At 46.3% G+C, this 14298-nt stretch overlaps 1 protein-coding gene across 1 annotated transcript; it reads right to left on the bottom strand.

Moving 5' to 3' along the window:
- Positions 1-3872: 3872 nt before the first annotated feature.
- On the bottom strand, positions 3873-5841 carry LOC115392901 (calcium-binding mitochondrial carrier protein SCaMC-1-like). Its single transcript, XM_030097568.1, has 6 exons — positions 5722-5841; positions 5359-5511; positions 5082-5189; positions 4614-4781; positions 4368-4518; positions 3873-4060 (listed from the first exon to the last, which is right to left on the bottom strand). The coding sequence occupies exons 1-6, from the start codon at positions 5839-5841 to the stop codon at positions 3873-3875; spliced, it is 888 nt and encodes a 295-aa protein (XP_029953428.1).
- Between the last annotated feature and the right edge of the window lie 8457 nt (positions 5842-14298).

Below are 14298 nucleotides of genomic sequence, written 5' to 3'. Positions count from 1 at the left end.
CTGTTTGTCAGTTTGTGCTCGTATCTTTTCTTCCCCCAGCGGATGACTTTGTCAAGCGCTTCTGGCTGGAAGTCGCTAATTTCACTGATTAGGTTTGTCAGTGTGGAATCATAGTGTTCCGATAGGACGGATAAGTTGCTGTCCATCCATTGTAGTGTATTAATCTTCACTTTTGAAAGCACATCCAGGTTCGTTAATTTATTATTTGTCCTCATCATGCCAACAGGTAATGCGTTTGTGGTGGATGGTCTGAAGGATTTTAAACGACCGTTCGGTACGGTGTGTTTCAGGTGGAGAGGCCCTGGTTTCTGGGGCTGACCATCTTGGTCCACAGATGGCAAAGCTGCAAATCTGTGATTTGAATAAATAGACATTTAAAAGGGCGTTCCTCATAAAATAGGAAAAAAGGATCCAAAATTAGCAAGAGGAAGCGTCAGAAGGTAAGTTTAAGGGGTTGTATGAGGCTTAACAGAAGTCTGTGATTAATTCAAATCAATCCGTATATTACACCTTTCTGATTAAGAGAAGAATGCAAAAGAGACACTTATAAAATCCATAAAATCAGATCAAAATGTGCTAAAAAGTCTTAAATATATCAAACGCCTTGGGAGAGTCTGAGTGTTCCTGTGTGTGCTGGAATCCTGTGGATGCTTTGAGTTCCAGACTCACAGCTCCAGTTCTTGGTGAGGCTCCCGGCCTTGGAAGGTGTTCTTGAAGAATCCCAGATGGAAGTGAGGTCCAGGTCCCAGGGCCTGAAAACTGATCTCAATCCTCAGCTCTCAAGGCAAAACAAGCAAAAACAAATCTCTAAATTTCCAGGTAAAATGATATCTATCAAGGTTCTGCGCTCAGACCATACTTCATCGATCTCAAGCATCTCCATCAGCGAAGAAAAAGGTTAAAAAGCTTATAAATGAAGAGAGGAGGCCCAGCGTTTCACCTTGACGGCTTCTTCAGGGGCTGATGAGGCTGAAGGAGATGGGTGTGGTTCCGAAGGGAGGCGGAGCTGAAAACAAAGGCTCCTCCCAATCAACCTGCAGGATCAGAGCCAGACAGAGATGCACATAGGCGTCAGTTTAGGGGGGGGCGGGGGGGACGGGGGGGTCGTGTCCCCCCCACTTTTTGCCAGGGGTATTTTTTTTTCTCCACCACACACAAATCCTTCACGTGCAGCCATTGTAACCCCGGTTATTTTCAGTAGTTTAGAACATTCCGACGCTCCTGAACGCACCATCCGGTGGCAGCAGAGACTCACGATGATTAAAAAGAAAAGTTCCGCTGCTCTGAATGTGCGTCTGTTCAGTGGAAGCTCCACACAGAGCAGCTCTTTCTCCTGCAGCTCCTGTGGGGAGTTTGAATACTTGGTTGTTCGTTTAACGCTGTGATTATCCAGGTTAGAAACGCAAGAGGCGGTAGTTTGTTTTGAAAAGTGGAAATGTCCTGAAGAACTTTACTCTCAACATGCTAACAGCAACATTTTGAGGCTGTTTGGACTCATTCTGATAGAACCTCAGCTGGTGTTCATCATCAGGAATATACTGATCGTCCCTGTAGGACCTGCTGCTTTTGATTAAAAAGAAATGCGAGTTTTATTGAAAGATGTGAATAGGGATGAATTTTATATTTTTATATTGAACTGTAATGAAGAAGAATGCATCGAAGATGCTTTAATTAATTAAGGAAACACGTTATTTTAAGATAGGTTTAAATGTGCACACTTTAGTGAAGACTTTTTTTTTTAATATTTAGAGATGACTGCCCCTTGGTTCACAGCTCGCTGGACATTTCATATAACATTGGACATTTCATAAAACAGAGCTAAACAGACTCAGACACTGTCTTTTGTCCCCAACAGAACTGCAGCTGTGAGGACTGGAGGTCCTACAGGTCCAGAGTTCTAGGCTACAAGGTAACATCATCATTTTTAAAAGTGCCCAAAACCATTGTCCTGCCGTTCTGAAGCACTAATGAAGACATGACATCTGTCCTCCTTGTCCTCCTCCCAGCTGGTCTCCGTGGACATGGCAGGCAGCCACACTGCTGAGCCTCTTCTGGGACATCCTGGAGCAGAGCCTCGTCTTCAGCGGCGTCTCTCTGCTTCACAAGAGAACACTGAACCACCAGCAAGAGCCGGACCAGGGTCTGACCAGGGTCTCCACTGGGACCTCCAGCAAGAACCAGGGTCTGACCAGGGTCTCCACTGGGACCTCCAGCAAGAACCAGGGTCTCCTGATCAGATAAATACACACTGCACTTCCGTTGTAACTAGTAATCTGTAACCTGGGAGATAGCCTCACTAACTGTGATTTTATTCTTTCTTTGTGCAGACGTCGCCTCTTCAGTCACCTGCTCTGCAGCTCTGTGTTTATTTCTGTTGATCTCTGCTCCTGGACAAATAAAATAATGGAAAACCCCCTGAGACTGATGGTTCTCTGTGTCTGACACACCCTGGATGTTCAGTAGTGTTTGTTCTTGTGTCGATGGTTCAGTTCATATTTTTTACCAGGACGAAGACATGTCAGTGTGTGTGGAGTGTGTGTGGAGCTCTGCGCTGTCGTTCTCCTCACTGGTTTTATCAAAGAGAATTGGGACATCGACTTTATTCTCAACATTTTGACTTTATTCTCGACATTTCGACTTTTTTCTCGTAGTTCATGATGACCTTTTTTTTTTAACCTCTTCTAAAAAAAATGTCTCAGGGTGGCCCTGATGCTCTTCCGTAGTGCTGCGTTCAATGAGACCGAGCAATTTTTATTTCGACAAGTAAACTGAGAGTTGATTGGCTGCTGCCGATGTGGGCGGGTCCTGATTAGAGACTGACAGGGAGAAGTGACAGTTCGGCGCTGCTAAAGCTAAAGCTAAAGCTAAAGCTAACAATCGGAAATCAAAATTAATGAAAGTCATTGAAAAGTTTATCCAAAAGAAGAACCACGGTGCGCCTTTCTTTTAAAGTGAGTCCTCAGCTTTGGTGAGTGAACGCATATATTGTCAGTCTTTTTAGATGTGCGCACGCATATGTGGACGCACGCACACACACAGGCACACAGCTCCAAAGTCGCTTTTTGCCATTCGTTGTCCCCCCCACTTTTCAAAACAAACTGACGCCCTTGGAGATGCAGGTGTAACGTCTCCCTCTCCCTCCCCCTCTGGGATTTAAGGTCAGCTCCTCAGTTTTTCAAAAAGAAGAAATCAGAGCATATACAGAAGTTATTTACATCACCTCAGTACCAATACAAAATGAATAGATATAGATTTATAGAATGTTTTATTTAGGTTTATGCTAGATTTAGGGTTAGATTCAGGTTTAGGGTAGGGGTTAAGGCCCATTCATCCTCCACGCGAAGCCGAACAAAGGTGGGCGGCTCTGAGGGTCCACAGCTCCTCCCGACAGAACCCAGCTCTCTCTCCTGGCGTTGTCGTGCTCCTGAAATATACTCAAACAATTCAGCAACAGCATTATGAAAGTGTGAATTCCGTGTCTTCCACTCAGAGCAAGCAAGCTATCGTTATATGAAGCTAATACGTCATTAAGCCAGTTTTTTGTGTTACATATTTGGATCTGCGACGCCCTGGACAGGTGGACGGTCTGTTGCGAGGCCAACACCTAGAGAAAAACAACCACTCGCTCTCTCATTCGCACCCAGCAGCAATGTAGCCTTACCAGTTCACCTCACGTGCATCTTTTTGGGCCGTGGGAGGAAGCCGGAGCGCCCGGAGGGAACCCACACACACACACGGGGAGAACATGCAAACGCAACGCAGAAAGGCCGGTATTTGAATACAGGACCTTCTCGCTGTGAGGCAAGCCTGCCACCGCGCGGCCTTTTTTTTTATATTCTAAATAAACTTAACCTGACTGGACTGGACACGACTCATGGCTTGGTTGCAATACCAAGGAATTGCCGCATTTTCTCATATACCATGTAGGTGATACTGATAGCTGGAATGCTTTTCATTAAACTGGCCGTGAGGCCACGATAAAGTCCGAAGAATCCGTCGTTTTGCTTGATGTTCTTCACAGTCTTGATCATAGACACCGGCTCGGAGCCCTTCTGAGATTCTGAAAAGAAGAGAGAGAAAGCAAACAACATCAGATACAGTTCTCAGCTCATGCCTTCTGCTTCTGGCATCTTATGTTTGCACAGTGGTCCTAAAATAAAACGGGCAAAGATTTGTGCAAGCCTCCTTTTTCAAACCACAGTGTAAAATCATAAAACCCAAAACTCAGTCAGCATAACCCTTTTCACTCTAAAGACTAAGCAGAAAATTGTGAATTGTTCTCCATATATGCAAATTTGTGTGAAGTAAAATCAGTTTACATCCTTCCTTCAATACTAGACCACCCCTTTGAGGATGTGTTTGCTTACCTTGTGCTTGCATGACGGTGCTGACCAGAGACAGAGGGTAAGTGGCCAGCCGAGCAGTGGAGCTGGAGACGATCCCACAGCCTAACGGCAGCAGCATCCCTGGGTTGGCTCTGTCTTCAGCGTGGCGTGACAGCCAGCGGTTCTTCAAGCTCTGCAGAGGAGACATGGTCACAGTGAATTAACCCTGAACTCAGCCTAAACATCGGATGTGATGAAGTTATGGGAGCATGTGAATGGTCTATTTACCTCATACAATGCCAGATCTAATCCAACAGCGGGAACAACGCTCAGCATGCTGGTAAAGCAGCCTCTGTAAAACGCCTTTGCTCCTTCCTCCTTCAGGATCTTCTTGGCACAATCCATCATCCCTGAGTACTGTGCGGTTGTCCTCAGGACCATGCGGGTTTTCAGCACCTGAACAGAGAAACATCATCATGAAGGTTACTTAAGTGACGGAGTTAGCTTAAATTTTAAAAATGGATGATTAAAGTGTTTGCGGGCCATTCATTATGTCAGTGCTGCTTCTGCAAATGCCAAACACTGTCAACAGGAACTGAGACAAACACACAGCCTTACCCACACCGTGGTGACAGTTCAGCTCATGTGTTCCACTAATATCGCCATGTGTGTTTGGCTTTATGATTATGATTTCAATAAATGTGCCCCAACATCTCCCTGAACTACAGTGACGGACTCCTGTGGACTTTCACTCACCTCCATTGGGTAGACTGTTGTTAACGCCGTGACTCCAGCCAGCGATCCCGCCACGAACCTCTCATGGATCTTCACATTTTCCGGGTCTCTAGCCAGCTTGTTCTTGAGCTGAAGAAACACAGAACCAGCAGACGTTACTCACAATCAGATAGACATGACAACAAAAGGAAAAACTATTGGTTTCTCCTGTTCTGGGTAAAACTGCTTTTTCTTACTTGAAAATGTTGTGTTCAACAATACCTGTGAGGTATCGTGAAAGGCTGTGAAATGTGCTTACCTGTTCAAAAGCCATGAATCTAATAGCTGTCTCGGGGGCAACCTTCAGGACATTAACGCCATTTCCTCTCCACAGCGATGACAGGCCCCCTTCGTTTAGCATCGCCCTGAAACCACCAAACATGTTGACTCTGTTGTTCCTGCAATCATGAACCTGTAAGTAAGAAGAGGTGTGAGAAGAGGAGGTCAAATTTATGGCATAGTGGAAGTGAAGTGAAATATTTAGAACCATTGTTGTGGCCAGGCTGAATACATCATGAAAAGGATTTTTCTTGAACTTTTCTGGTTAAAATTAGACTATTCTGATACAGCCTGTTACAACACCAGCTTGAAAAATTATTTTTAGATGGAATGTAGACATTACCTGCTGGAACACTTTGATCCTGTCCAGCGGGGCGGTCACTGTCCGTGACACGATGCCAGCCACAGCCCCTGACGCCAGCTGCTTCCACCACCAACCTTGAGTGTTCTCCTTAGACTGCATTTTCCAAAAAATGCTCTAACAGTACAGTAAAAATGCTCTCACAGTACGGTAAAAACGCTCTCACAGTACGGTAAAAACGCTCTCACAGAAGAGTAAAAGCACCCGAACAGTACAGTAAAAATGCTCTCACAGTACAGTAAAAACGCTCTCACAATACAGTAAAAATGCTCTCACAGTACGGTAAAAAACGCCCGAACAATACAGTAAAAACGCCCTGACAGTAATGCTAAGCTCGTAGTTCTGACGAACGCTGCTAACACACTGGAGGAAAACTCCCAATGAAATGTGAAGAGCTTTGATGTTCTATTGACCATTGCATGATGTCATCAGAACAGGATCTAAGGGCTAGTGACGGTTGCTAAGCAACAGGTATGGTCTGGTAGATATGGCCTCGGCCATGCTACAAATGTTTTGTTTTAATGTAATAACAATTAAAAAAAATAGAATACAGATATGTATAAACTTAAAATGCAATCAGTATCTTCAAACCAGAAAATTTCAGAGAAAATTTTACTTTGAGTGCCAGCTGCTGTCCAGAGTAATCTGTATTTGTGTGTGTGTGTGTGTGTGTGTGTGTGTGTGTGTGTGTGTGTGTGTGTGTATAAAACCTCCATATTCAGTGTGAGCTCTGAGCTCAGATCAGCCATGACAGGCTGCAGGTGTGTGTGTTGCCATGGAGACCAGCTCCACCCAGTAGCCATGACAGTGAATCAGCAGTTTTTCATGCAGTTTGTGTGGTTGAAGAAACATCATTCCTTAAAGGGCAACTCCGGTTTTTTGACACCTGGACCTTATTTATAGGTGTGTGTCATGCTCATATACTCACTCAGACAAACATCGTGCAGCTCGGAGTCCTTCAGAAGTTATTTAGATCCAAACGATGTAGCCGCACTAGCGGGGGTGCCACAGCAATGGAGCGTTAGCGCGGGACATCATCTCTGCAAAGTCGCTCATTTCGGCTGTATTTTTCCTCCATCGGCGCTGGGTTGCCTTTCGGTCGGAAGGGGGGCCTCCGGCGGTGTCCCGCGGCCTGGCTCGGAGCGCGCATCCGCCGGGCGGCGGAGATCTGGATTCTCCTGGCGAGGAGAGAGCTCCGGCCGTCGCGCGTCCCGCGGCTGGCGTGGAGCGTGTATCCGCCGGGGAGTGGAGATACGCTTCCTCCCGGCGAGGAGAGAGCACCGGCCTCGGCGCGGCGGGCCGTCGCGGAGTGCGCATCTGCCGGGGAGCGGAGATACGCATCCTCCCGGCGAGGAGAGACATCCAGCGGCCCAGCGGCCGCGTGTGAGCCGTGCGTCTTCGCCGGTGTCCGGAGCCTCCGTGGAGCAGCTGAGGCCATTTTCCAACTCGGCCCCTGGAAGTCAGACGCCGGGGCACCGTGACAGCCGAGGCCGACTCAAAGTGCCTCTCTGCTGGGGAGAGGAGCTCCGCAACGTTCCCATCCGAGCTAATTGTGGCTAAGTTAGCGAAAACTGTCAGCTCTTCAGCTGACCCACCTGAAGACGGTAGACGAGCTGACTTTATGATAACACTGGCGATGGATGAAGAAATACAGCCGAAATGAGCGACTTTGCAGAGATTATGTCCCGCGCTAACGCTCCATTGCTGTGGCACCCCCGCTAGTGCGGCTACATCGTTTGGATCTAAATAACTTCTGGAGGACTCCGAGCTGCACGATGTTTGTCTGAGTGAGTTTATGAGCATGACACACCTAGAAATAAGGTCCAGGTGTCAAAAAACCGGAGTTGCCCTTTAAAGCTGGTGTCCGGAGTTTCCGTTCGTTTCCAACGTATGTATCATTTTTCAACAGAGCTTAAATGTGTCAGTCTGGTTCGATACTATAATATAATATTAGCATAAAGCAATATAAAAATGTATTTATGAGCCCCGCCTTCGTCTCATAGACCCCCATGTTATCCGAAAAAGCGCCGGTCAGCGTCAGCCAATAGATTTCGAGCTTCCGCATTCTCGTGTTGCAGCCGCCGCGCTCACCTCGGATATATCCACTGTCTGCTGAACATCCACCGTAAACAGCTAAACATGGAGGATGCTGCAGGACTCGGAGGCTCTCATTTTCACCCGACAGATAATGCGCGTGCACAATTAAAGGGGCGTGGCTTGGTCGCTCGTGAAAGCAGAGGGAGGGCGGAACCTCGAGACATTGGATTAAAAAAAAACCTCTCTCTTTCAAAACTCCGGACACGAGCTTTAAGGAATGAGAGGTGAAATAGAATGTTTTTTTCCCACTGTGAGCGTCAGACGCCTTTCCTGGAATTATCCTGAAATGTTCCTGCCTGTAGGATCATCCATGCAGCCACAGACACTTTGTAAAAACGTGTTAACTTGTCTCAGAGTTCTTGCCTTGATATTGGTAGCTCTCATCTCTTCCAGTGTCCAGGATATTATACCAGCTGGGTAATCTGATTACTGTTAGGGCAGACATGTTAATGTCCTGGATTTGATTCCTTCCATCCAGCTGACTGTTCAGGACCTGTCTCGTTGTCCTGTGGTATCCCAGGTATCTGTAGCTTCTTCCACATGTTGCCTTCAGGTAGTTCAGCCCTTTCAGTAGTGACCATTTTCCGGCTTCTTGATACCACCCACCCACACTGATCTGGTCCCAGAGACATCCCCATGTCCCTGCTGGATGTCCTGGTGAGGTGGATCAGGGAGTCCATGTCCCTGCTGGATGTCCTGGTGAGGTGGATCAGGGAGTCCATGTCCCTGCTGGATGTCCTGGTGAGGTGGATCAGGGAGTCCATGTCCTGTTCAGTCTTGGTGATGGCTGAGGGGGTTCAGGCCTCTGCAGAGCAGCAGGGGGACAGAGCGTCTCCTTGGTATATGCCACATTTGACGCTCATCTCCGCCACTGGCTTCAGGTTACCTTCCAGCGTTGCCTTCCACAGCCTCCATGGACTTGTTCAGTGATGAATTATTTTTGTGTGTGTTTCCGCCTACTCTAATCCTTTTTTACATGAGGAGAAATTCCCAGTTTTGGGGAGTTTGCTCGGAAATGGTTTACCAGAACGTTGACAAATGTCATAATGCACCGCACCGGAATTTTCCCCACGTTTTGATGTGCTTCGTGTGGTGCTGGTCCAATTCGTGTGGGACAAGTTACACACAGAAAATTTAGCATCAGAAGAACAATTTTATGAATTTTATTAATACTAAATCACCAGTTAGTATTGTAATTTTGAATGATAATATGCTCATCAAATATGAACTTAATTTTGTATAAATAATCAGCAAAAAAGAGCAGACAACAGCTTGGAGAGCTGGACAAGTTTCCCCGAGGAGGCGGGTCTTCGTACGCTGTAGATTCCACCTGTTACTGATTAACAAGATACACGAATGACATGACCAGGGCTGGGAGGGTTACTTTAAAATCGTAATACGGTACAATTACAAGTTACTTGTCAAAAAATGTAATCAGTAACTTACTCTAATTACTTCAATTAAAAAAGTAACAAACCAGATTACTTTTAGTTACATTTAGATTACTTTACCAGCAAACTTAAAAATAAAGACATGGAGAAATACAATGTATCATCCTCGCATTTATAATATACAGCAGGTTACTGACAGGTTAGCAGGTTATGTCCGAAGGACATAGATGACGGATTGTTTCTACCATTATTTCATTTTTGATCCTCTTAAAGCTCGGGTAGACGATGTTGAAGAGCCTGCAAGATTTGAAAGTCGCACACCTCAAGCCCTCCCCCGTAAGCTCCTCCTACTCCGATCAGTGCTTGGCCCAACGCCACACCCCCACCAACGTGACCGCGCATCTCGACTCATGTTTTCAGCGGGACCCCGCTCCAAGCCTAGGGTGACCATACGTCCTCTTTTACCCGGACATGTCCACCTTTTACGTCCTGTCCGGGGCATCCGGGCGGGTTTTTTAAATTCAAGGAGCTGTCCGGGGTTCACTGTTTCTCATAGCACATAAACGTAAATTGACCAGCGCTTTGCACACAGTACTATTGCACGACGTAATTACCGAGAGGGCTCACACACACACACACACACACACACACACACAGACGGAGCGGAGCAGACGGGGCTGTTCAGACAGCGGAGCACGGCATCTGATTGGTTTCTTAAGAGCGGGCCGCGCCTTACCATTGGTCGGAGTTTTTACTGTCCTTTGGCCGCTACAGTTGTCAGATTTTTTCCGCACCTTTTTCCGTCCGCATAATGTATTGACTTCTCCCAGGGGGCAGGGAGCATTTCACTCAGTATGACAAAAAGTGCTTTTGGACAACATCGTCTACCCTAGCTTTAAATTAAAGCTGAACTGGTCAAAAGTCAGCTTCAGTTTGAACATGCAAACCTCAGAGTGAAGCTGACTGAGTCCAGATCTCCAGAGTCTGGATGGGGTCAGACTCGCAGCCTGTTTCCAGACTGAAAGCCCCTCATGCTGCCTCCACCCTGCCCAACCTGCAGCGGCCTGTCTGCTACACTGCACTCTGCTGGTGGCAACAGGACCTTACACTGCAGGACAGCACTCCCTCGCATGGCAGACCCATCCAAGATGGCGGATGGGCATATCACTCCACATTGAGCCCTGGTGGTCAGAGTCACTGCACAGCGAGGGTTGTAATGTTGTTGTAGTTCCCACATGTGTCCACAAGAGGGCCTGAAAACCTGCAGGAGGTTTTCTGGGGAGGTGTACATTCTGAGAGAGTTTTTTCTGTGTGTTGGCCCAGTGCCAGACTGGAGAACTGTCCTGGTGGACCCATGTGATGGCTCCAGTACCCCGCCACCCTGAGAAGAACAAGCAGGTTAGAAAATGGAAGCGTGCTTTGCTAGTTCTATGAGCTGAGAATTCGATCTGCTAGTGCTATTTTAAAACAGTTGCTTTCAAAGGAAGAAATGCATATTTAAAGCAGCAGTGTCAGAGCTCTTGCATTTTGGAGTCGTTCTGTGGAATTTTTGATGGAAGTATGAGTCTCATGAGGACACCAAAGGCACAGTATTTTACAATAAAATAACAATACACTGAGAGCAATAGTACGGAGCCCCGGACATGACATGGTAAAAAAAATTTTTTTAATTGTGGCCACGAATTACTAATTCGTTCCCTCGAATTAATAAATCGTGCGCACGAATTAGTTATATCATTCTGAACAGTTCAGTAAAGTTGGCAGCATATTGACAGATACGGACTTTCAGTCTCAATAACTCTTTAACAAAATGTCAGTAGCATACAAAGGGCGCTGCATCCCATCGTTGTGAGGTGGACGATATGCTACAAGTTCATTTTTATTAAAAATATCTGTCTATCAAGCAGCAGAAACAATATGGATTTCAATCAGCACCCGGTAGTGCTGCGGGCTTCAGGGACCGTCTACAATTTACAAGACGCAGCAACAGTGAAGACAAATAGCTAAAAAAAAACAACAACAAAAAACCCCAACAACTAAAACAACAACAACAAAAAAAAACGTAATACCACCACTGGGATTTACTACAGTGTTACCATAATCGCTACAACCTTCATTTGTCTCCTATCAAATTTATTGGATATGGTATTTGTCTTCACTGTTGCTGCGTCTTGTAAATTGTAGACGGTCCCTGAAGCCCGCAGCACTACCGGGTGCTGATTGAAATCCATATTGTTTCTGCTGCTTGATAGACAGATATTTTTAATAAAAATGAACTTGTAGCATATCGTCCACCTGACAACGATGGGATGCAGCGCCCTTTGTATGCTACTGACATTTTGTTAAAGAGTTATTGAGACTGAAAGTCCGTATCTGTCAATATGCTGCCAACTTTACTGAACTGTTCAGTATATGAATGATATAACTAATTACTGTGGTCAAGCCCACCCTCATTTCAGAAAGCACGGTCAACCTAGCACTCAATTGATTCTGTGGTGCGCGCATACTTTGTGCATTACGGGAACAGCGTTTTCACAGTGACTTCACAATAAAAGCTGGGTTAAGTTGAATGTGATCTTACTTTTGATTTGGTTAACCAAGTTACGCTCTTTAAGTTTTCACGACCTGGACTGACAGGCACAGTAAAATAGATAATCTTCTGCGACAATGTCAGAACTAAATCTATCAAATCAAACACCAACACACACCAAACACCAACAGACGCCAATAACAAATACCCTGTTACCAACAACCCACTCCACTTCTGTCTGATAGAACCCCCCCCCCCCCCCCCCCCCCGCCCCCGCAGGGTCCCATTCACCGATTGTCATCCAGATCTGATGTGTGGTTTCAAAATAAGAGCCCTCTGAAAACTGACATTTTGACTCATCCAAACGAATTCAAAGATGCATTGCTCCAAAACGCCCTGTTGCCGAGATACCATTCCACTTCTCACTGATAGACGCCCCCCCCCAGGGTCCCAGTCACCGAGTGTCATCCAGATCTGATTTGTAGTTTCAAAATAAGAGCCCTCTGAAATCTCACATTTTGACTCATCCAACCAAATTCAAAGTTGCATTGCTCCAAAACGCCCTGTTGCCGAGCAACCATTCCACTTCTCACTGATAGTCGGCCCCCCCAGGGTCCCAGTCACCGAGTGTCATCCAGATCTGGTTTGTAGTTTCAAAATAAGAGCCCTCTGAAAACTCACATTTTTGACTCGTCCTACCAAATTCAAAGTTGCATTGCTCCAAAACGCCCTGTTGCCGAGCAACCATTCCACTTCTCACTGATAGTCGCCCCCCCCAGGGTCCCAGTCACCGAGTGTCATCCAGATCTGATTTGTAGTTTCAAAATAAGAGCCCTCTGAAAACTCACATTTTTGACTCATCCAGCCAAATTCAAAGTTGCATTGCTCCAAAACGCCCTGTTGCCGAGCAACCATTCCACTTCTGACTGATAGTACGCCCCCCCAGGGTCCCATTCACCAAGTGTCATCCAGATCTGATGTGTATTTTCAAAGTAACAGCCCTCTGAAAACTGACATTTTTGACTCATCCAACCAAATTCAAAGTTGCATTGCTCCAAAACTCCCAGTTGCCGAGCAACCATTCCACTTCTGACTGATAGTGGGCCCCCCCAGGGTCCCAGTCACCAAGTGTCATCCTGATCTGATTTATAGTTTCATAATAAGAGCCCTCTGAAAAAGCGCATTTTTGACTCATCCAGCAAAATTCAAAGTTGCATTGCTCCAAAACGCCCTGTTGCCGAGCAACCATTCCACTTCTGACTGATAGTCGGCCCCCCCAGGGTCCCATTCACCAAGTGTCATCCAGATCTGATGTGTATTTTCAAAGTAACAGCCCTCTGAAAAGCGCATTTTTGACTCATCCAGCCAAATTCAAAGTTGCATTGCTCCAAAACTCCCTGTTGCCGAGCAACCATTCCACTTCTGACTGATAGTCGGCCCCCCCAGGGTCCCATTCACCAAGTGTCATCCAGATCTGATGTGTATTTTCAAAGTAAGAGCCCTCTGAAAAGCGCACTTTTGACTCATCCAGCCAAATTCAAAGTTGCATTGCTCCAAAACTCCCTGTTGCCGAGCAACCATTCCACTTCTGACTGATAGTCGGCCCCCACAAGGTCCCAGTCACCAAGTGTCATCCAGATCTGATTTCTAGTTTCAAAATAAGAGCCCTCTGAAAAAGCGCATTTTTGACTCATCGAGCCAAATTCAAAGTTGCATTGCTCCAAAACGCCCTGTTGCCGAGCAACCATTCCACTTCTGACTGATAGTCGGCCCCCCCAGGGTCCCATTCACCAAGTGTCATCCAGATCTGATGTGTATTTTCAAAGTAAGAGCCCTCTGAAAAAGCGCATTTTTGACTCATCCAGCCAAATTCAAAGTTGCATTGCTCCAAAACGCCCTGTTGCAGAGCAACCATTCCACTTCTGACTGATAGTCGCCCCCCCCCAGGGTCCCATTCACCAAGTGTCATCCAGATCTGATGTGTATTTTCAAAGTAAGAGCCCTCTGAAAAAGCGCATTTTTGACTCATCCAGCCAAATTCAAAGTTGCATTGCTCCAAAACGCCCTGTTGCCGAGCAACCATTCCACTTCTCACTGATAGTCGCCCCCCCCAGGGTCCCAGTCACCGAGTGTCATCCAGATCTGATTTGTAGTTTCAAAATAAGAGCCCTCTGAAAAGTCACATTTTTGACTCGTCCAACCAAATTCAAAGTTGCATTGCTCCAAAACGCCCTGTTGCCGAGCAACCATTCCACTTCTGACTGATAGTACGCCCCCCCAGGGTCCCATTCACCAAGTGTCATCCAGATCTGATGTGTATTTTCAAAGTAAGAGCCCTCTGAAAACTGACATTTTTGACTCATCCAACCAAATTCAAAGTTGCATTGCTCCAAAACGCCCTGTTGCCGAGCAACCATTCCACTTCTGACTGATAGTGGGCCCCCCCAGGGTCCCAGTCACCAAGTGTCATTCTGATCTGATTTATAGTTTCAAAATAACAGCCCTCTGAATCGGGCATTTTTGACTCATCCAGCAAAATTC

Source organism: Salarias fasciatus, chromosome 8 (genome assembly GCF_902148845.1).
Source record: "Salarias fasciatus chromosome 8, fSalaFa1.1, whole genome shotgun sequence".
Classification (NCBI taxonomy): domain Eukaryota; kingdom Metazoa; phylum Chordata; class Actinopteri; order Blenniiformes; family Blenniidae; genus Salarias; species Salarias fasciatus.
The sequence above is the reverse complement of the archived record's forward strand: the minus strand, read 5'-3'. Positions and strand labels throughout refer to the sequence as shown.